The sequence below is a fragment of the Stegodyphus dumicola genome, chromosome 10 (assembly GCF_044657685.1).
Source record: "Stegodyphus dumicola isolate Sdum_Otavi_A_Nest chromosome 10, ASM4465768v1".
NCBI classification, from domain to species: Eukaryota; Metazoa; Arthropoda; class Arachnida; order Araneae; family Eresidae; genus Stegodyphus; species Stegodyphus dumicola.
Genome location: NC_140777.1, coordinates 20,643,796 through 20,668,792, shown reverse-complemented (window position 1 = coordinate 20,668,792; position 24,997 = coordinate 20,643,796). Strand labels below are relative to the sequence as shown.

At 32.1% G+C, this 24,997-nt stretch overlaps 1 protein-coding gene across 4 annotated transcripts in view; it reads right to left on the bottom strand.

Moving 5' to 3' along the window:
- Positions 1-24,997, bottom strand: part of LOC118189135 (secretory carrier-associated membrane protein 1-like) — a 58,698-nt gene that overhangs the window by 30,850 nt on the left and 2,851 nt on the right. For all 4 annotated transcript variants that reach the window (XM_035359679.2, XM_035359678.2, XM_035359680.2 and 1 more), the window contains exons 2-3: positions 8,109-8,204; positions 3,164-3,319 (exon numbers count right to left, since the gene is read on the bottom strand). In XM_035359679.2, coding sequence (XP_035215570.1) covers positions 3,164-3,319; positions 8,109-8,204 — 252 coding nt within the window. The remainder of the gene's footprint in view (positions 1-3,163; positions 3,320-8,108; positions 8,205-24,997) is intronic.

Below are 24,997 nucleotides of genomic sequence, written 5' to 3'. Positions count from 1 at the left end.
CTTACTAATCATTCTTACTATCATGTTACTGTGATCACAGTAACATCACAGTTAAAGTGATCCCAGTATAATACTAAGTCTGATCATTTCCCATTTATCACTACGATGGGCTGAGATGCTCATCTCTTTCCTTGTATCCACGATATTGTTCTACAAAAGCACTGAAAACGTTATACACTAAATACTCAATTATTTAGGAAATCTAGAGAAAAGGCTCAACATTTTATACCTTACTAGAACAGATAACACCTTGAGTATGGTTTTGTAATATTATATGATTTATATAGGACAATTTGCCAGAAATTTGTTTAGAGTATAAAAATGGTTTTTCGATCTTAAAAAACATTTGCTGTTTACTCTGTTTGTACCCGTTGCAGAATTATATAATGCAAATATTCTGGATAATTGCATGAATTATTACAGCATACTCAGTAAAGACTAAACTACGTAAATACTTTTTATCACATAGACAATGAAGTTAATGAACAGAAAATGAATGCAAGATTACCAGCATAGCAACAAGTACTATTAAGGAAATTTATAAAGAATACAACTACTTTCTATTGAGTTACCTGAGCTGCTTTTAAAATTGAAATATGCAAAAAAGTAAAATGATTTATTACTTCTATCTTATGGCAGAAACAAACAATTACTAATACACATAAGCAATTAAGTCAGTGCCTACAATATACACAGGCAGAAGCAATTTAATATATTTTTATATTTATAATATCATGTTATACAATTCTACAAGCAATTAATCTAAATAAACATATACTTAAAATTTATCTTAAACAGACACTTTCAGATGACCACAGTTCATTAACTGATGCTAATATGTCAAGCACATTTTCATGTTCAAACATGTTATCGCGATTACAAGTGGCTACTCCTGTGCTTTCTGTGCTGCCATTTTGCTAGCCCCATAAGATAGAAGATTTAACATATTAGCTACCATGTATGAGAATACTTGTAGTTGGCAAACTGGATTTGTTTGCCAGCTATGAAATAACTTGTTATGGATTGCCTTACCCAAATGACCAAGTACGGTTAATGACGTAGTAAATACATGGAATGTTTAGGTGTTTGGCTTGTAGGAAGGAATTTAATAATACATTTGACATATTGAAATGGATCATTTATTCCTCAAAATATAGTTATCAAATCATTTATTTCTCAAAACTCAATGAGTTAAATATTTACAATGTAAAACCATTTTTTATGGGGTCACTTGAGAAATGTTATTAACAGGCAGCTCCAATTTTTGTTCAGTCATTAGTGCAGGATTAATGGAAAATAATATATCACACATGATGAGTTTGCATAAATTCACATAAAAAGGCGAGTATTTTTAAAATTCCAACTTACCTCATAGTTGCCACAGCAAGACAAAAAATTTCATGTGCCAAGTAAGAGTATACTCGTGTGAATTGAGTCACTACTAAAGTAATTTGTTATATTTCCATTTAAATAATAAAAGAAAATAATTTAAAAGCATAAAAATGAAGATAGAATCTCAGTGTCTGAGTGTAAATAGATATAATTAATCAGCTTTGCCTGTGAATGGATTAAAACAATAATCATCATCCTCAGCTGCGGATGATGGTTCAGTAAAACCATCGAAACTAGTCCTGTGAAAATTTAAAAATATAACGCTGATTTTTGTTGTTTGACTTCTAAATTAATATTTGTTGAATGTGTTATTGTATCTTAAGCATAGTAAATATTTAACATTAGAAAAATAAGAAAATTTTCCGTAGCTGAAGAAACAAACTGTGCAGATCAATGATCATACACACTGAATGATGAGCCTGTACCGAATGGTAACACTCTGCTTCTTGCTAAGGCTAAAATGTGCTTATTCCTGTTTTTCATCAAGGCTGCTATAACATAGAAGCACTAATGGTTTCATAAGATGTGAATATGACAATCTTTTATTCTTTTCTACTAACCCTTTTCATTAAAAAAAAAAATTCACAGCAGAATTTGTAATTGATAAGGTTTCTGGTTTTTTTTCTGTAATTGAAAAGGTTAAAAAGAAATTTAATTTACAGGAAAAGTACATCCCACAATATAAAAACAGATGTATACAATTCATCCAAAAAATATTTTCTAGATGCTTTAGAACACTAATCAGAGATTTAATTTCTATAGAAAATAAGTCAGAGAGACTAACAAAAAATTACTTTCTATTCAACCGAAATAAGGTGCCCCCCCCAAAAAAAAAAAGAATAACATAGAAATCTTGATGTGATTCAAACTATAGTACTCGGTAAAGTGACATAACAGCAAAGTGAAAATTTTTTTTTTGACCCAAATTTACACAGTTAAAACATTTATTTAGTATCTAGTGAGAAAACTCTAGAAGAGTTTTTGTGATTATCTACACATACCTGAAAAGTATTCACAAGACAATTAAGTACATCACCAAAATAGATAACCATTGATGTTGCCAAAATCTATTTATGTAACAACCCAGATATGCATGCATGCATGCATAGCAGATGAGTACCAATTTCTACCATCAAATTCAACTGTCATTTGTGTTTGTTTTTGTTGAATAGAGTGGATTTTTTGGCCTTACAAGGTATCACTTAGGAATGTGGAATTTTCTGGCTAATGGAAAAAAAAAATGCATTGCATTTCTTCAGAAATATAACTTTTTGCCTAAAAATAAAGAATATAAAATTCACTTTCCATGAAGTTGTGCTTTGTAAACGATCGAACCGAACACGGTGACAAGTTGTTCGTGACGCTGAGTTTCTGTAATTCTTAATAATCCTGGTATTTTTAAAGCTAAAACAGATCCTGTGCACATGCAAAGACAGCGAAAAAAGATAAGCATTTTATTAGACATTTTTCTAGCATTTTTAATTTTGTTAATTGGTTGCTATTTTATGTAATTCTTAGTATGGCACCATTTTTTAAATGGATGTTATCTCTGGTGAAAAATTAGTCACCAACAATTGCAGAATTTTGGGGATAGAGTGTGGATAATCAAAATGTACTGTTTTTATTTCAAAACACCAATAGTTCTCTAAAATGCAACTAATTTTCCTTTACCATTCAATAATCTCAATAACTAAAAGTGGAAAGTGTCAACTTGAAATTTAAATTCAATCTAATCTTTACTTTCACCATGAACTTGAAAAATGCTTCATACCTCTTGTCTCCGCTGCAAATCACTAGTCATTGCAGATTCACCTGCAGCCTGTGTATAAGGTGGCGGATTTTGGGAAGGTTGTTGCATTTCAGGTGAATGAACTGCAGAATTTGATGAAGGATTATTCACTGAAGAATCCCTTTCTGAAGCAACAATCTAAAAAACAAGAAAACTTATGGCAGAAAACAAAAATTTATGATAACTTTTAAAACAGTAATTAAAAACCTTTAAAAACTTGTAGAGACATTAGGATTTTTTGGAAGCCAGAGAGATGAAAAATTAACAACTGCCTTCGCCGGGAATCGAGCCACGGACCTCTGGAATACCGGCCCAGCATGCTACCGTTACACCACGAAGGCACGCTAGGGAAGTGGGAGAAACACCTTATAAACTGTAATTTGAAATACAGTATTAAATGTGTAATACATAACACAGAAACCAAATGGTAATCCCCTTGAAGGAAGATTTCTACAAAACCTCATTTTTTAAATTTCATATTAATATACTAATCTTATATTGGTTCACTTTAATAAATAATCTTTAAATATTTTATTAGATAATATCTTCTTTAATAGAAATATTAATATTACTAATACCATACTTTGCAAAAAAGTAGGCTTAATTTCTTCTTCTTCTAACGTTCATATACTTATGAAAAAATTTCTAAGCTACGCAACATACAGCATTAGAACATCATTTTATTATATAATAATGCTGTATAGGTTCATAATAATTTTTTTCTCATATTGCAAATTAAATTTATATCAATTAGATACAGTATTAAAATATTAAGAAGTGCATCTGTAACATTTCAGTTGCTCCCATTGACAAGAAATTACAGACTAACTAAACTTCAGACAAAAATTTAAGACCTTGCACCTAGTAAAATGATACTACTTTTCATAACTAGCTATTATTAGGTCATGAGGAAGGTAAACACCACACATTTCATTCAACAGCAACATCTGACAAGTTCCTCAGATAACATATAGATAATAAATGCACTAAAGCATACAGTAACGTATCAGTCCAAAAATTTTGGAAAGATGCCACTGAAGTTGTTTAACTTTAAAATTTCATATCAAGTATATCTAGAGACTATTCTGGTCAATTAATTATACGCAAATTATTTAGAGGAAATTTACAAAGAATCACTAAGTAAAAGATAATGGTGCAAACTTTTGCCACCAGATGGTATTTTTAAGTTAAAAACTTAGGCAAATAAAAAAAACATGTTTACAGCAGAATGTTAGACTACTCCAAGGATGAGCAAACTACAGCCCGCGTGCCAACTCTGGCCTGCCGGAAAATTCTATCTGGCCCGCAGATATAATTTTAATTTGCTGGTCCAAGGCAAATTAAAAGAAATATATATTATACATTCATCTCCTTTTCTACTTTGTTTAAAAAAAAGAAAACTTTTTTCTTCCTTTCTTCAAAGGTTTGATGATCTTTTTACTTTCTCTATTTTTGTTCTACAAAACATAAATTGACAGAAATAGCAAGCACAGACGGCTTTCAATCGGTAAAGTGTTAAAAGCGGAAGTTCTTTGCTAGATATAGCTGCAGATTATTGGTTGCTACACATGCAAGTTACATTACAGCATACAATATTGCTAAACATAATAAAGCTTTCGGTGATGGGAAGTTCATTAAACAATGCATGCTCCAAGTTTGTGAAGTTTTATGGGACTATAAGGTTATCTCGAAAAACAGTGACTTCTAGAATCGGTAATGTGTTAAAAATCGGTAAAGACATCGATAAAAATTTGACATCACAATTAGAGTCAAAATTGGCCAGTTTAAATTTTGCTCCTTAGCTATCTATGGTTGAAATCACTAATATAAATGATACTACTCAAGAAGTAGTATTATTTTTAAGAGATGTTGATAAGAACTTTGAATTTACCAAGGAACTGGCTTGCATGCGTTCTTTAAAGGGAATTACAGCGTGATGTGATATTTTTCGTGAATTTCAGGGAAGGCTTTTAACTTTGAAAGTGCCTATAACAAATATATGTAATATTATGGCAGATGGAGCTACAAATAGGAAAAAAATCTGGATTTCTTGAACTCTTCAACCAAAACTATCCTCGGAAAAATGTTGTTTTTCTAAAATGTGTTAAACATAAAGATGATCTGTGTAAATCTGCATTGAATACAAAACCTGTGTTTGATGCAGTCATGAAGCTTATAAATACTATTTGATTGGTGGACCTATCCACAAGCAGTTTCGAGATTTTCTTCAGTCCATGCAATCTGAATAGTTTGAGGTACTGTATTACATGAAAGTACAGTGACTTAGTGCAGAATGCATTTTCGAGCAAGTTCGGCAGCTGAAAGACGATACTGTGTCGTTCTTCCATGAGAAACAGTGTTCTGCGGAGTGCAAAATGTTAGAAGAGAGAATGGTTTTCAGACTTTGCATTTTTCACAGATCATTTTTGTCATAGCAGCAACTTGAATGTCAAGATGCAAAGGAAAAAAAATCAATTTATCGACGATATCTGGGCCCGTCTTAAAGCTTTTAAACTAAAACTTAATCTGTTTGCTGGGCAGTTAGCTAAGAACAACTTGTCTCACTTCCCAAGGTTAAATTCAATACCCTCAGTAAATGAAGAGAAGCTTAATTATGAAGATGGCTTGAAAAAACAGCATTTTGAGTTCAAACGCAGATTTCAAGACTTTGGATCCAAACAGAATTGGATATTTTTACTATGTCTTTCAACATAAATTGTGAAGCAGTGAGATCAGATTTTCAGCGTGAATTAATTAAGTTGCAATCTAACAATCATCTCAAGCAGTTGTTTCTAAATATGCCAAATTTAGAGTTTTTACAGATTATTATCGAAAGTAAGTTTCCCAAATTTAATATATGACGCGCAGAAAATTAGTGCTATGTTTGCTTCATCTTATATATGTGAACAAGTGTTTCCAACTATGAACCTTTATTTTGGAAGAAGACAGATAACCATTTAGCCTCGTTCCTTAGAATCAGTACATCTCACTTTGAACCTCAATATAAACCTCAATATAAGGAACTTTTAAAAATGAAATTGCAATTTCATTCATCTCATTATCATATTTAACTTGTAATACTTGTACATTGTTTTAAAAAGTTTAGAAAAATTTATCTTGGCCTGCCAAACTTTTATTTTTTCGATTTTTAGCCCATGACCAAAAAAGTCTGCCCATCCCTGGACTACTCCTAGAATAGCATTTGTGATAATATTGAAAAAATGTGCATATTTACATACTACCATCCTAATACAAGACAGAACTCTTTCCTACAGGGTTATTCTTATTGAGTTCACAAACATGTTACACATGGAGCTTCTCATATTCTCTTATTCCAAATACAAAATCTCAACTCCTCCAAATGTGGGAAACTTCCGTTTCTTAAAAAGTGTTTATCAGAAATGTTTCACATTAGAGCTGAAGATCAGCATAGTACAATGTCTCTCTCAGATTCTTCCAAAAGTGCTATAAATTGTAGGTGATAATGAAGACTTGATTCAAGGATCTTACATTAAGCACACAATTTTGTAATCTTATTTTTACAAGACAATTTTGCGTACATTCTGCAGTCATCTCTCCCCATAGCAGCATATATGTTTCTGACTTCACAAATTTGTCCCTTCACTATTTCCTCATTTCTCTTTGTTATTTGAATAGTACTCATGCTAAATTTCACTTTATCAGTCAATTAAAACAGCTGCTATTCATCCTTGTCGTTGCGAGTTTAATAATAACCAGCCCTTCTTTATCTAAAGGTCATCTTCTTAAAAGTCTACGCAACAATGGGCACATAAATTTACCAAATTTGAAGGCATATAAGACTCACTTTTTTCCCTAAATTTGGTCTCAAAAAAGTTACCCGAGTCTTATACATGAAGGACACAGGTTAACTTTCAATACTGAATGCTATTTTTAGCCCGGATAAAGGTCTAGACACACATAACTTTTTCTACATCTACATGTGTGTGGCCTTCTAAATAAGGGTGCGTCTTATATGCCGTCAAATACGGTAATTAAAAGTATAAAATTGTGTAATTTGTATTCACTGCATTAAACATTAAGCTGGGGGAGCTAACCTTTTCATACAACAAAATCCTTCACAACAGCAAATTAGTAACTCTTAAAACTTATGTGATAGATGGTACTGATGAAAAACACATCAAGTCAGATTTGCACATGTCAAGACCTTACTTTGCATATAAAAACATATGAATTTCAGTTAAATAGGATGAAGAGCTGAAAAACACTTGAGATATATGACGTTTACAAAAAAAGCATGTAATAAATAATGTATCAACACAAATTAATATTAGAATAAATGTGCTGCTAAAAACAATTATTTCCATAAATAAAATAATTCATAAAATTTAATAAACATGTCTGATGACCCAATGACTTTTTTACTGCACAAAATTTCTTCATTGCAAGGTAATATTTTTTTTAATCCTTACTTTGGAACTAGAATGCATTCCCCAATAGTCTATTTACTCTCAAATTTATAACCCTTTCTGTGTTGAGTCGAAAACTTCTATCAAACTTGCAATTCATATGTTATTTTATAACTTCAATTAAACTGTGATTTTATAACTTCATCTATTATATAAGTGACTTATTTAGATTTGAGAGTTATTTTAATACCCCTTTTGAAAACAAATGGACAAAAAAATTAGGAGGAATTGCATAACTTTCATCGGAGTTAAATAGCATTAGTTGGAGTATAACAACACTTTAAAAAGAAAACAGATACAAAATCCCTTAGAATTTAATCTTTTACATGGATTTTAATAAAGAACATTTTTGACGACATGTACAACTTAATAAAAATACACCAAAAAGATTAGATAGGCAAAAAATATGATACAAATAGACAAAAAAATATAAATACACTTATAAAGTTAGGCATAAATATGCATACAAAATATAATACCTGCTTTCTTGTTCTACTCTGATCAAATGGGTTATAAGTTTCTACAGAATCTTGATTAACAGCTGACTGTTCAGTCAAATTTTTAACACTGGGATCCTGAAATTTAAAGACTTAAAATTAATCAATAAAAGTCAACTCAAGCCTTTTGCACTCTGGAAATCATCTTAATTAGTACTGACAATAAGCAGTTAACATATAAAAATCAACAGTACATATGCTTAAAAAAATACCTGCAACTATTTTATTCCACTTAAAATACCTCAAATAAAAATAACATTGCTCATAAGTTCATATGCAAGTTCAAAATCCTTCATAAAAAAATACTTTAAAAATTGCAAGGTCATCTTACCTTAGGCAACCTTACATTTAAACCAATAAATACAAAATATTCAAATATAATATCCACAGAGGTCTCAAACTTTGCTTAATAGTTTCTCAAACTACAAAAGGTACAAAAGTTAATTCCAGAGAATATGTAAATAGCTCTTACAGAATACTGATAAAATGAGAACAAATCTAGGCAAGAAGGTTTGACTATACATTATACACTCATATTTGTCTTAATTAAGAAATGGACTCGTACATGAAAAATTTCAACTACACAACCAAATCAAGACAGAAAAGAAACATGCCAAAATAAAACACAAAATCAGACAAAATGACAACGTTGTGCTTGGCATAGATTTTAGTAAAGATGTTATGATTTCAAGAGCAAAACAAGTGTAGGTCCATCTTCATCAGGAGCAAAAAAATCTGCAACGAAGGGAAAGCCATGGCTGTAAATTCTCAATTACATTATGTTTGATTATGAAGTCAAAAGGGGCAATTCTCAGCTAGGTTACATAGCTAGGTTACCATTTTCACTTACTACAAAGACTTGAACGCCAAACAGTAATCGTTTATCACTGAGATTGGGATCGTGTGATCCTTCAGAAGCAGAACTTTCGTCTGATTGATTGATCTCTACGTGGCACAGAGATGCAGGCAAAATATTTTCGGCGAGATTTGAAAATCCCAAGTAGCCAGTACATCATTTCTGTAGCTAGGCATGACTTTGCTTCCAGTGGGGCTTTTTTTTCTAGGAATCCTCCTGTTTAAACCAGTGCTACCAGAATCTCGTTTCTCAGAAAAGTCCCATCTAACAGGGACCGCCGCTAGATGTGATAACCTCTTAAGTGAATGAGAAGATAGTGTCACCAGTCAGCAAAAATAATAATGAAAATTGAAAAATTAAGTTAATAGAATTTCAAAAGTGTTAGGTAGGACTGGATTAGAATTACATTAACTAAACAATATAAATCCTTGTGAATGTGAAAAGCTTCAAGAAAATTTAATTCACTAATGGAAGAAGTTTTTGGATAACTTTTGTGGACTTAAAAAGTCAAAATGTGATTAAATTTTCACTATGATTAGCCATTGAAGATTTATGAATTCTGCCTTTTCGAAAATAAGATTTGTCAAGGAATACGAATCTTACTAGTTTTTAATAAAATCTACGTCAAACATAAGGTTGTTACTTTTCCTAATTTTACATGACTAAATATTAGAAATCTATTGTGCTTACAAAAGGACATAGTTCAAGAATTGCAGAATCACATTTGTGGCTACTCTACAACTCATTTACAGCTGGTCCAGAGAATTAACATCTGTTCAATATGGAAAACAAGGCCAACAAATCAGTAATGGGTTAGAAGAGTCTCCTGCAAGAAGTCAATTAAAACTTGGAGCATTGTACTTGAAGCATTGTACTTGGAGCATTCTAAACAAAGCTTTTGATAAAATCAGAAGGAATTACAACATATTAGAAATGAAAGAAAGCTTTTTTACAAAGCACAAAAGTGAAGCAGATGGAATACTCATTGTTCATTAAATAAAAAAAGCATTAGTTTCTTCAGAATTCAGGTGGAAAATTTCAGCAATTTTGGCTGGATTTCTGGCAACAGGATATTACATAAATACTTAAGGGGGGAACTGAAGTCATTAAATCCAGGACTAAAAATATAAACTCAACACTAAGCAAACAAAATAAACAAAAAAATAATTTGTTATTTTCTGATCACCCCCATCTCCATTAGAATGTTAGGAAAAAAGTATTGATGAGACATGTCACCAAAAAATAATTTCATACTATTCGCCATATTACCAAAAAGTATTTATGCGATAACTCAGGTAAGCGCTAGCCAACCCATTTTTGCACTTTTGAAAATCAACAGTTGTTTAGCTGATTAGCAAAGGAAATATTTGTTATTTTTGTAGGGACTCATAACAGAACTGTGGTTCTAGTGATAAAAAAGCATTGCATTTCTTCAGAAATATCGCATTTTGATTTAAAATAGGGAAACAAAACTATGAATTAAATGAAGCTGCATTAAAGGATTGAATTTCATAAAAATGTAATATGAAAAATTGCAAACAAAGCATTAGAATTCAGGTCAACAACTAGTTTGAAGACAGCCATCTTTTGTTTCCATTTATAGATCTATTTGTCTAATTTATTGTCAGGCAAAGGAATACATGCCAGTGAAATTCTGTGAAAAAAATGCAGTTGTTCCCAAACATAATTATCAGCTAGTGTAATTACCTCTGAGAAGTGCGCATGATTTCTGTGAAAAAATAATGCAAAAATATCTGATGCGGACACCACGACTTCCTTGTACAAAATATACAATTATACGCATTTTTTGTTGCATTTCATTTAAACTTATTTCCTTGAATTTCATTATAGATTTCTCATTCAATTAATTGAGTTCTCACTTCGTGGCAAGGCAAAAATACATAAAATCTCAAAATATCTTCGTTAAAAGTTGAAAGGCATAGAAAAACACTGAATACAGAAAAATTATTTTTACAATTAAAATTAGAGTTTCTACACAAAAACAAACAATTTGTCCAGCAGGGAAAAAGGCAGATTTTTCAGTAGACAAAACTTAAAGTTTCCTTTTGGTCCTAATTGCAAAAAGACATTGAAAGTGCAGACTCGGTTCACTATTCTGCTAAGTTTCAAATGTAAACAAATATGGCTGATATAGTAAAAGAAAAATTAGGCTTAGTGACACTTAAACAACTTTTAAATTGTTCCTAATTCTACAACTATTGCATGCATATTAACTAAAGGCATAAGGACCTTAACCAGAAGATAAGAACACCATAATTCAAATCATTTTTAAAGCCCAAATGCACAATACATCAAGATATAAGAATAAAAAAAATTGAGCTCATTGAGCCGAGTAACAGAGTGGGTTTATATATATATATACAGTGGTGGCCAAAATTGTGGACACTTTTGGAAATTTTTATGTTTTTGAACTTTGTATGCTTATAGAAAATGTTACGTTTCGCAAAATGCAAACTTGTATATATCATTTTAAAGAGAATTTATTACTGAATTCAATACAAAATTCAATTATTTGCAATACAAAAAAAGTTATATGTACTTTAATATAAATAAAACCCACAGTTATGAAGTGGTTTGTAATGTCTAGTTTTCTTAGCCAATCACTGTTCTTGTTCTGAGAACCAATCAAATGTTAGTAACTGCCAGTAGAAGCTGACCTCATGTTTACACTTGAAACAATTCATTATTTTGCTTTGTTCTGTAAAAGGAGGATCTGTTTCTTATGCACTGTAATTACAAGTAGGAATTTTTGTAAAAATTTTTAATATTTAGTCAAGAAGCAATGACATCAAATAAAAGAGTAGATTGGACAAAGAGAGGTAATATTATTGTGTTACGAGAAAGTGGTCTTTCCTATGCTGAAATTGCAAGACAGGTGGGGTGGTTCAGTGACTACATCTGGAGTCCGAAAGTTTTGTTTACGATATCAGGAGACAAATTCAATAAAAAACAAAGAAGGAAAAGGCCGAAAAAGGTGCACCACATCTATTGATGGCAGAAGAATAAAAAGACTATGTCTCCAAGATAGAAAAATGTCATCAGCGGCCATCAGAAGTGATCTGAATGATGCTGGTGTTTCTGTCAGTTCAAGAACAATCAGAAGAAGATTAACAGATGTTGGACTAAGAGGTAGAATTCCACGAAAAAAACCTTATCTTAATCTTACTACAGTGGGCAAAGGAACACATTAATTGGACAGATGATCAGTGGTCACAAGTTATATGAAGTGATGAAACTAAGATATCGTTATTCAGTAGTGATGGGCGAAAATATGTAAGACATAGAATAGAAGAGCTACATCCTGACTGCATTCAAGCAACTGTGAAGAACACAGTTAGTGTTATGATTTGGTCATGCATGTCAGCAGATGGTATTGGTCGCCTTCATGTCATCGATGGGACACTGAATGCCAGAAAATACACTGACACTATTCTAGAAGCAAAACTTATTATATTAACTTCCATCAGAGATCTCTTTCCCAAAAATGCTTCATTTATTTTTCAGCAGGATTCTGCTCCTTGCCACACGGCCAAAATATCGAAAGAGTGGTTTCATACAAAGAGCATTAAATTGTAGTCATGGTCAGGAAACAGTCCTGACCTCAATCCTATTGAAAATTTGTGGCACCGTTTGAAAACTCTTGTCCGAATGAGGCACCCATCAAATAAAAAGGAACTAATTGAGGTTATAATTGTTTCCTGGCATCATGTAATAATGAAAGAAGAGCTTAAAACTCTTGTCAGCTCAATAAAACGTCGATGTGAAGCTGCAATCAAAAATAAAAGGTACCCTACTAAGTACTGATAACTCACTGCAATCATCACTATCTAATGCATATTGATAACTATTATAGTTTAACTTTTTTTTTGTATTGCAAATAATTGAATTTTGTGTTTTGTATTGAATTCAGTAATAAATTCTCTTTAAAATGATATATACAAGTTTACATTTTGTGAAACGTAACGTTTTCTATAAGCATACAAAGTTCAAAAACATAAAAATTTCCAAAAGTGTCCACAATTTTGGACACCACTGTATATATTCATACATTTTTGGTGTGTTTGATTGCAACCAAAAAGGGAGGCGCACAATTTCACTTTACACTGAGTAACATGGAATTGTAAAGTCATGGGATAGCAATATGCAAATATACAGATGGCAGTAGTATCGATAGAAAATGTATAAATGCGAAGTGCTTTGGCAGGGCTTTCATTTGTGTTCAAGTTATTCATGTGAAGAGGCTTTGACGTGATTATGGCCACACGACGAGAATTAACAGACTTTGAATGCGGAATGGTAGTTGGAGCTAGACGGTCATTCCATTACGGATATTGTTAGGGAATTCAACATTCCAAGATCCACAGTGTCAAGTGTGTGCCGAGAGTATCTAATTTCAGGCATAACATCCCACCATGGACAGCGCAGTAGCCGACCACCTGCACTTAACGACCGAGACCAGCGACATCTGCGTAGAGTTGTCAATGTTCACAGACAAGCAACACTGCGTCAAATAACCGCAGAAATCAATAAGGGACATACGAGGGATGTGTCTGATAGGACAGTGCGACGAAATTTGTCTTTTTTGGGCTATGCCAGCAGAAGACTGACTCGAGTGCCTTTACTGACAGCACGACATTGCCTGCAGTGACTCTCGTGGGCTCGTGAGCATATCGGTTGGTCCCTAAACAAATGGAAAACCGTGGCTTGGTCAGATGAGTCACGATTTCAGTTGGTAAGTGCTGATGGTAGGGTTCGAGTGTGGCGCAGACCCCTCGAAGCCATGGACCCAAGTTGTCAACAAGGCACTTTTAAAGCTGGTGGTGGTTCCATAATGGTCTGGGCTGTTTTTACATGGCATGGACTCGGTGCTCTGGTGCAACTAAACCGATCATTGACTGGAAATGGATACCTTCAGCTACTTGGAGATCACTTACAGCCATTCATGGACTTCACGTACTCAAACAACGATGGGATTTCTATGGATGACAATGCGCCATGTCACCGGGCCACAATTGTTCCAATTGGTTAGAACAACATTCTGGACAATTCCAGCGAATGATCTGGCCACCTAGATGGCCCGACGTGAATCCCATCGAACATTTATGGGACATCATCGAGAGGTCAGTTCGTGCCCAAAACCCTGCACCGTCAACACTTTCACAATTATGGACGTCTACAGAGGCAGCATGGCTCAATATTCCTGCAGGGGACTTCCAATGACTTGTTGAGTCCATGCCACGTCAAGTTGCTGCACTTCGCCAGGCAAAAGGAGAACCGACAAAATATTAGGAGGTATCCCATGACTTTTGTGACTTCAGTGTATAGCAGTCCTATATACAAAACTTCAATGTTCTGAGGCTATTCATTTTCGAGTTATGCGAGATTCATACGTACGAACAAACACCACGAAAAAATCTCTTCCGTATCTATTGAAAATCAGTCTTATACTTCCATCTGGGAAAAAAAAAAAAAAAGAGTCCTTTATTCTGTCCGCACAGATGTCGTGCAAAAACATTGTTAGATTGCATTTCATAGCGGTCAAAATGGATATTTTAATTTAAATATCATATCCAGAATTTTTCATGATTATAATACTTCCCTTACTTCATACAAGGAAGTAAAATTAAGTGGCACAGGATGCATCTTTGAAATAGACATAAGGGTACCCTAATAGATGTTTCAAGAGCATTAATGAGTTCATTACCTTTCAGTGGAGATGCATATAATTAGAAAGTACCTTTAATATTATTACACTTGTGTACAAAAGAACTGTGTGATACTGTTACATATGAAAACTTGCCTCATTTTGCACAAATTTTGTATATTAAAGTTCAAAGAACTAAGGATCAAACAACATCTTTCCTTCCTCCCTCTTCCTTCCTTAAAAGACATTTTTTATACATTCATTTTTTCTAGCTGTTAAAGTTCTTACTTACTGAACTCATGGTACCCAATTAAGTCTTTTAAATCTTCATTTTTTAATTTTCATGTCCATATTTTTGCTCAGAGATACAATATCATAGTTCCCCCAAAAAATCCTAAGCCCTCAAATTCTCGGCAGCCTGAAACACAATTTGGATATAATTTATTCCAGGTCAAATTCATAGTTCTGTATGTCACTTGTTATTTGGCTTTTTAACAAGAATTAAACAATGGAAGATATTAAAAATGAAGTTCCTAAAAAATCCTGAATTTTAAATTGGTGTCAATGAAGACATCTAAAAATCATTTGTTGCTAACTTGAGTGTTTGTAACCTGAGACGACGTTCATCACTCAACATATTTTTCTCTAGATTAACCGAGTTGTTTGTGATGATAGGTATTTACAAGTTGAGTTTTGTAAATAATATTTCTTAAATAGCCTCAGCATATCTGAATTATTTTATTACAAATATTCTCTCAGTAAGTTAAAAATTATTTCCAGTTTTCCAGATGAAAACATTTCACAATAGTTAAGTTTAAACATGTTTTACCATCTATTCTTATTTCTCATCTAATATTCCCTAACAGAATGAGTTTTTAGTATTGTGTTTTATTCAAATGATTATTTAAAGAAAGTTGAACTTACTTTGGCAGAGTGTGCTTAGCAGTCCTTAAGGGCACATAGGGGCTACTTCATTCTTGAATCTACTATGTTTGGCCATATTGTATGTACCTGAGCTAGGTTAATTTAAGGGCCAACTACATTAGGTAAGTCTTGTGTGATACTTTGTGGTGCACGAGGATTTCCTTTTCTTTAAAACTACATTAGGTATCTGAGTCTAGTTTCAGCTACTTCTATTTAGTTTAATATTAGATTACATGGGCGTAGCCAGCTCAAATTACGGGAGGGTGCCCGTTACGACTCCTATGGCTATACTGTTCTAACTATTATAGCATCTTCAAATATATACATAATTATTACGTGATGAATATATCATGTTAATTGAAGTTATCGTAACATAAATAATAATTATATTATAAGTTTAATTAATAATAGAATTATGTAACATAATTATGGATATATTGCATTTAATTATAGTATTTATAATTATTACCTTACAAACATATTAAATGCGAAACACTGTTTTTGTTTTCACTTTAAGCACTTTAACCTTTATTAAAGCAATTTTAAAAAGCCTAATAAAGGAAATAATAACTAACAAAAATAGAATAATGCTAGTAAAGGTACAACTCTAATATACGCCCTAATTTCACCAAATGTGGCGATATGTGTTCTGCGCTGGTTTTTGGCACGATTGCGTGTTCTATGGCAACCCTGTTGATGTTGAAAAATCTTTCGCTGGAGCTCGTTGATTCGCCTCTGTGTCTGAGCAGATGGGAGGGAAAGATAAAATGGTAGTTGTTGAATTGAAGTTCGGCAAAAGGAAATATCATTGTGGCTATCCTGTTGAGAGGTAGTGGGCATTTGGAAGTGTGGAAAGAGGGTCCGGGAGATTATTTTTTATGGCAGTGCATGATAGAAGTAGGGATTTGTGATTTTATTTATTTGTGAACCATAGTATAAATTTTCTGGATAGTGTGTCTGGCTGTAATGTAAATACGATAGTGATTACGTGGCGGCATGTTAAAGGCGGTATGAAATTTATATTTCTGCTATTCGAAAACGCATTAATTCATGGTAAGTGCATTTTATTTTATCCTTGTTCTTATTTTGTAGAATGTTATGTTCATTGGTTCTTTAGTATGAATTTCTGTCATTATTGTTGTTTTTTTAAATTGTTTGAAATTTATTTTAGTTTATTTTGTTGTTTAGTGTCTAGACCGTGCAATTCAAAGATGTTTTTTTAAGTTGAAACAGAACGCTGTGTACATGGTATTATTTGAAATTTATCGTTGTTATGTTATTTTATTAAAGCGAGGAGTTCATAGATCGTAGATTCCTTCCTTGCTTAAATTGTGCAATTCGTAGAATTTTTTTTTTAAATTTAAACAGGATGCTGTGTACATGGTATTCTTTGAAATTTATTGTTGTTATGTTAATTTATTAAAGCGAGGTGTGCGTAGTTTGTAGATTCGTTCGTTGCCTAGATTGTGCCATTCGTAGATGTTTTTTTAAGTTAAAACATGTCGCTGTGTACATGGATTCTCGTCAAATATTTTTGGTTACAAACTTTACGTTTTTGCTATCTAAATTTTTTGTTTTTGTTTCGGATTTTTAGCTAAATTGTATGTTGAAAACGTAGTTTTTGCACTTGCGAAAACCGCGTTTTTGGAGACATTTTAGGCTAAAAGTTCGAAATGTAGACAAAAAATTTAGATAGTAATATGGCAGCGTGAAGTTTCTCGCCAAAAATATTTGGCGCGAAATTTGGCGACTTGAGGGTGCATATCAGAGTAGTTCCCTAATAAAAGTACTTCTATTATTTTACTTTCATTTCTGATGTACACACTTTCATACATAAAAGAAATATTAAAAGAATTTTGAAATTCATCTTACTTTGGTTTCATAACACAACTCTAAAGATAAACAAATATATACAGGGTTCGTACACATTTCTGCACACGGAAATTAAGTATTTTTAAGGGCTTTTAAGGACCGTTGATGAAAAAAATTAAGGACCTATGAGCAAATGGGAAGTGAATAAATTCGATTAAAAATATTATCTATGCCTTGTAATACCATCCTAAAAATAAAATAGATCTCTAAGTAGCATCCGTTATTACTAAACATGAATTAATTAACATAATTATTAATAAGTTTGAGAATAAAATAAACTTTATGCAATTTATCAAGTAGCATTAAATATGTTACACTTACAACAGATGGACATATTTGAAAGAAGATAAGTGACATTTACGTTTTACTCACAGCATTGTGTTGATTTTTTTTAATGTCTCATTTTGTCACGTACTTGGTCAGTCTAGAGGTTAAGTAAATAGCAGGTAGATTTTATGCCAAACGGCAAAGGTTAAAATTAGAAGTAAGATCATAATCAGCATGATTCAGAAATGTTGTTACTGCTGCTGCTTGTCTAGACAGACCTGCTCATTAGAACAAATCTGAAAGGCCTGAGGTAGGCACAGTTGGCAAGTGTTGAAAGTTAGTCGGGCTCCGTTTGATGCAGTTAGTGTCATAGGTTCGTGTAGAGTTCCAGGGATTATAACCCAGTTAATATACTTTAAGGTTCCAATAAGCCATTAAAGCACCAGAGGTGATAAGTTATTTTTTATTACTTTAAGTCTCACTAGATGCAAAGAATAAGTTTTACTCGAAATTTATTACTCGAAAATTATTTTATCTTGTGACCACAGTGGGTATTAATGAAAGGCAATAACTCACTTTAATATGTAGAGATAATTTTTAAGGGTAAGCAGTTAGTTATAAATAATTAAATTAGGTAGTTTGATATCCTTAGTCATTATGGATTTACATGACCACTATTAAATTTTATTTTTTAACAAAATTTGTTAAAAAGGCCCTATTAAAATCAAAATTTAATAAAATTTCATAGTTTAAAATACATGTAAGTTATGACATTGATTCTTAAACGATATTAGGATTATTACACGTTGAAAGCTACACAACATTTATGTTTTGTAACAAAAACACTCAACAAATTATTTATCCGTCATTTTATTTTAAAGCCTTTCCAAACATTTTGGCTAGTTTATATCGATTTCCTTCTCTTTAAGCATCTTTTCTAACAAGTAGAAATTTGTCTTAATATGCAAACCAATGCCCTCGCTAGTTTCTGCATGCTTTATGTCCTAACTTGTCAACCTCTCCATAATGTACCTATGAGGGTTTACTTTATCTGCTAAATGTTAAATAGTCGAAAACCCCCAACAGACGTGAAGCATATTATCGCTATGTCTGAAAGTAACTACAATATCAGACAAAGGTTTAAATTAGAGGCTTATTTAAAAAGAACTTAGAACATAAAGGCATGTTCTGATGCTAACAAAATCAAGTACAGCTCACAGTGACGTATTTAAACAAGAACAGTCAAATTCAAACTAAAAATGTGGAGTAGTGGTCAAAGACAATACAATTTAATTTAATCTGGCTCACTAACTCTATCATATAAGGAAGTAGAAACGGGAAATTATAGTAAAGGCTGAGATCATAAACAATTGGGTAATTTACATAATAATAATAACTGCACATATCTTTGAAGAATAATTTTATATATACCGTTTCTTTCTTCAACACGTTTAATTAAGAATTTAATTAAAGGTTTCTGTTATTCTAAAAAACACTAAATGCATTTAGAATGTATAGAAAAAGCAGCTAATTTTATTTTAGTAATATTAACATTTAGAAGAAATATGAAATATATATGGTAAAGGCCGATTACAGAGCTGATGTGGCAGAATTTTTAGAATTTAGTGACACACCAAACAACAAAATCTAGAAAAGGCAGAACTTTTTAGAGGATGCTTTGGAAGCAAAATTTAGAAAAGCACTAGGCAGCAGAATTTAGGATCCACAGAGATTGCATCAGGTGGGAAAATGCCTAGTGCCAGCTATATGTATGAAGCATTAAGACATATTAGATGAATCTTTTAAATTGTAAGTTTTCAATTTCTTTATTAATTAAAAAAATCCCTTTTTATAATGCCTGCCCATGTGATACGATTAGAAGCATTTTTGATATTTTCCATGCTTGAGTCTAGTGAAAAGTAGAGAAAATAAAGGGAAGATAAACATGTTAAAAGATTCTAGTATCAGAAGTAAAACATTCAAATATTATGTTTTCATTGTTCTTCCAGACGCTCTCCAAAAAGTAAGAAATACATTGCAAACTTTCTGTAAAATACATCCATTACGTGTTGATAGCATGGAGATATTTCAAATTTTGTCACATATTTCTCGAATCTTCTAGAATCGTGGGTCTATAAATCTTGCCTTCTTCTAAACCTTCCAAGCTGCAATGTCTAAAATCCTAAAGAAAAATTACTCCTACGAGTTCTATAACAGCAAAAAGACAGAAATATTTTGAGAAAAAAAATCAGAGGGGAAAAATGTAAAATTAATTTCAGAGAGAAAACTGATGCATATTCTGAGACAATAACATGGGAAAACTCTTACTATAAAAAAATTAAAAAGAAAATATTTTTAATTAATTACATAGCTATTTTGCTTTTGCTAAGAAATGTTTTGTAAATTGTGCTTTATAACATTATACCTCGTTTATTTTTTCAGATTCAAGATATTGTACAAGTGGCCAAAATGGAATTTATAATATGGCAGCAAAAAATAAAAATGCTTTACTTTAATGTTATTTCTTAAAAATAACTACAATACATTGCCATTATTTTAATGATATTTATCAATGTTATAAAGTTCTAAAGAAAAATTATCGAAAAATTCTCAGATCTCGGAATTAAAAATGTTCTATAGAAACTGATCTCAAAATTGCCAAAATGTTGATAAGTCGCCAAATTTAGAACTGTTTAATAAAAGAATTCACATTCCCAAAAGCAAAAATTTATTTAAAAGCTCTTTATTGGAAAAACGAATTTCGAAATGCTTATGTTTCACTTCTTGCTTAGAAACATCATTTATATTAGAAATAGAAACAAATTATAACCCATGAACCCATTCAAAAGATAATCATGTATGTCAGTGAATTGCCAAAAATATTCCTCCAAAACGCTAATTCACACTCAAAATAGCAGTCGTAAAAACAGACAGAAATTTCAGATGATTAAAATTAAGGACCTTCTGCTGAGTTTGGCGAAAATTAAGGACTTTTAAAGACCAAAAATCAATTCCAAAAAATATAAGGACTCTTAAGGACGGTACGAACCCTGATATAAAACCTATACAGTCAAAAGTCGTTAATCCGGACTCGTCGGGACTTCGGCGATTCCGGATTATAGATCAGTTTAAATCTGGTAAGATGGCATGCAGAAATTATAAAATAAAAAATATGAAACTGTAATTTATGAAATGAAGAACAATTAATATCTAAAGGGTATCAAAATTTACAAAAAAAAAAAAAAAATTAATATTTATGTGTTTACTTTATTAAACATTTCTTTCAATATAAGTTGTTTCGTTTTATGTGATAATACTTTCTCTTTAATTCTATAAACAGACATAATTTCTTCTTCAGTTACAAAGTTCCACTGTTAAAGTCTTATAATTGCTATGTCGAGAATACAGACTAATTTGTCAATCGAAATTTTTTCGTTTTCAGTAACCTCCAAGTCACTTTCTTGACTATTGGAAGCGAATTATAATGACGAGGAACTTGATTTAAATCATATCAAAGACGGAGTACATCGAGATGAAATACTACATTTAGTAAGGAATTATAATCCAAATAAAATAAAAACATCTGCCCTGAAGATAAGGATAGTGCTGACAGATCAACTTCCAATTCATTGCACGCTGCGGCGTTCCCCCACCCTCCCCGCCGCAGAGCAGCGTGAAATTGATAAACAGATTTCGGAATGGTTAGGTAATTTTTTGCAGCAATTCCATTTTTGTTTAATAGACTTTGAAACATACTTTCGCTTTGTAGATCCTTTACATATTAGTAAATATATATCGGAAATTCTATTTCACATAATCGAAAGTTCAAGCTTACTTTTATAAAATTGCTCTAACAGCCTGCAAAAAATAATACGCCGGATTCAATTCGAAGATTAAGCAACAACGCAGTCTGCAACATTAACTGAATTAGATAATTTTATCTTAGCTTATACCGTCCATTATACATTAAACGCGCATGCATAAACGTATTTCGCATGCGCACACGCATATTCGCAGCCGTAAAGGTCTTACGTGCATGCGTCGTGTTGTATATAATTAGATAATAATAAAGATATTGAATTAAATACATAAAAGTTGTAAATACATCATTTATTTCGAACATGAAATTAAATTGCAAATAAAAATTTTTTATAACAGGCAAATATTTTTCTGGCCTTACATTTTGGTTCGGCAATTAAAATATTCCTGAATTCTATTTTCCGTGGCTGTAAACTGGCAAATATATCAATAACTTTGTCAATTGATATTTCTTTGGTATAATGAATGTACTTTAATGCCAAAGAATTTCTGCGCTGTTCCATCATAGTAGCTCTATTATAATTTTCTAACCTTTTCAAAGCACTTGCGGAACGTTCTCATTCGCAAGAGTTATTGGCAGTGTAGCAGTTATGTGCAATAGCACATCAATATTTGGGAAAAAGTTTTTATTCGAATCTTTTAAAGCCAAAACTCGTGTGTCTGTGAGGTTTGCTTTAGGAATAGACATAAAATGCCGTCGCCAATGTTTCATCTCTTTGTTTAGAAGTTCCAGAGAGGGTAAATCCTCTTTTATATGCACCCTTCAATTCATTTACAGCAATTTCATTCACACGATCAGAGCAAACTGATGGTAGTACGCAAAACAGGGATGATGCAATATTTTCTAAATTTGAAAATTGAAATTTTAAATGGAAAATGAGACGGTCAAGTAAAGAAATTTCTAAAATAATTTTGTAATAATTAAACACAGAATCACAATGAGTATTATTTCGATAGACCTGCTTTCGAATGATGCGAGGCATTTTAAACTCTACATCTAATTTTTTACATATTTGTCCAGAATCAAATATACTCTCAAAACTCTTTTCTGTATTTTCATATTTGAAATATAAAACTTAGTTATTTCCTGGACCATGCTATAGACTTCCTAAACATCAACAGCTCGTCCCTGAAGTGTAGCTAGAATTCCTTCCAAGTGAGATAGATAATGATATGCTGTTATGAATGTTACAATGAAAGCAGATGAAATGATTGAATTCGGCAGAACCATAGAGTCTCGCTTACATTGCACACTCCATTAATTATGCACATAAGCATCTGGTTTGGTTGAGCACACAATGTGCTCTATGGCTTCAGTTAAATCAAAAAAGCCTTGATAAAAAAGTTGGTATGCCTTATGCCGCATGGCCCACCTTCTCCGGCAAAGGTATAATAATATTTTCGTCAACCTAAAGTCAAATTACATATCGACTCAGTCTTTTAAAGTGACAGAAGCAGCACAGATTAACTTATTTACAGTTGATTCTTCAAAGTAAAAAAGTTAGAAAGAGGGTTTTATACTTTTTTTCAGGCAACTAAATCAATGAATCTCACATTTCTTAGAATGTTTACTAGAGCATAAAAGATTAAACAATTCAGTACTTGGATATAGGAACAAGAAACATGTCACAGCATACGTATTTGTAGTAAATATAAGATTTGTAGTATAGGACATTTTCCTTTTACAGCTCTATAAAATCAGTGAAGTTGAAACATTATTAGCAAATTTTCATCTGGTGATTCCTTTGTAATTAGTATTGCTCTTCGAAGAAAAACTTCAAATAATTAAAATAACTCTCCCCTCATTAATATCATACATTAAAGAAATAATTTTGTTATGAAAATTATTTCCTCTAAGTGCACAACTTGAAAGCATTAACTATCTGCATAATAATATCAACCGATATAGTGGTTAGCGTCACGGGCTGCGGTGCCGAAGGGCCTGGGCACGAATCCCAGAAAAGGCATGGATGTTTGTAAATGTGTAGTGTCGGTGCAGCATGGCGGCACTCTAAATATGCGGCGAGCCGAAAGTCTTCTCATGTGGTTCGGTGGAAGGGGAGAGGGGTAGGAGATCTATTATTGTAATAGTTATAATTATATAATAGTCAGAATTTTCAAATGAGAGGTAAAGATTGTTTACCTTTTCCCACAACAGAAATGCTTCTGGTAGAGTTAATTTCATTAGAAAATGTATTTTGGAGAAAAGGAAACTCTCAATTTTTTTGTACGTTTTTTCCTAATTTATGCTTTTCTTTTTCAGGGCGCTCCATATTAAGTAATTTATATTAACTCAACACAAGTTAAAGCATTATTGCTAGTAACACGACACACAGCAAAATTTGTAGGAAAAACATAGCAAGTTTCGATGACGTTAGATCTGATCCGCTACTTTTCACTTTCTTATGATCAAATTGAACGTAACTCTCATAGTTTATCCCTAAGTGCTTATTGGACCTCCTAATGATGATTCCCGCAATTTAGTAAAATGTCTTGGTTCCATTCGTCGAGATTCCTTCGTTCTTCAAGACAGGAGGACAGTAAAGATTATGTGCCTACATTTTATATTATTTTTAAAAGCATTTAATCAGTTAGATGCTAAAACAACTGATAAAACTGGAAAGAAAAAAAAAAAGCAGTTTTAAAAATTTTGCAAAAATCGATGTTCTACACTATAGAATTGAAAACGATTAACTATCATTTTAAAATTTTATGCCATGAATCTGAACTATTATATGATGTAAATGGACAAGAAAAAAATTAATAATATTTTCCCATTCCTATTCGAGGACAACGGAACCCTTTAATAATAATATTGAATTTTTTTCTGCTATTCTTCTGTTCTGCACTATGACCAAAAAGTAAAATGCATTTGTTTTTGCTAAACATGTTAGAACTATAGCGCAGAACATCGATTTTTGCAAACTAAAGCTCATGTCAATAAAATTATTTCCTTCAGAAAGGGATGTTGTTTAATTCGTGATTTCGGCTTGATGTCGACGATGTATATGATCTTACAATTACATTAAATTTTCATCATTATAATCAGTATTTCATATATGCTTACTACTGTTTGTTTAAATCAGTACAAAAAAGCATACAAAGGTTATCTGTTTCCATAGACATAACTAGAGAAGAGATGCCATCCCATTTGTGGAGGACTTTCTGAGGGAAACTGGTTTGTATTTTCCTTAAATGTAATGAAAACCATAAAAGCTTGGTCTCTGATATTCTAACTTATGGCAAACTAGCAATGTTCAGCAATATTATACATTTTGCCCAAAAAGGAAAATGACTAAATATGGAAGATTTTACAAAGCTGTAAAAGAACAAAAGCTTTACGACTTGATAGTGCCACATAACTTTCGGAGTATTTTCCCGCTGCTTGTTTGCTGAGGAAGGACTTTTCCTGTTCTTACTTCTACATGGAAAATCGTAGGTTATTTTGAAGCAGAAGAGTTGAAAAAT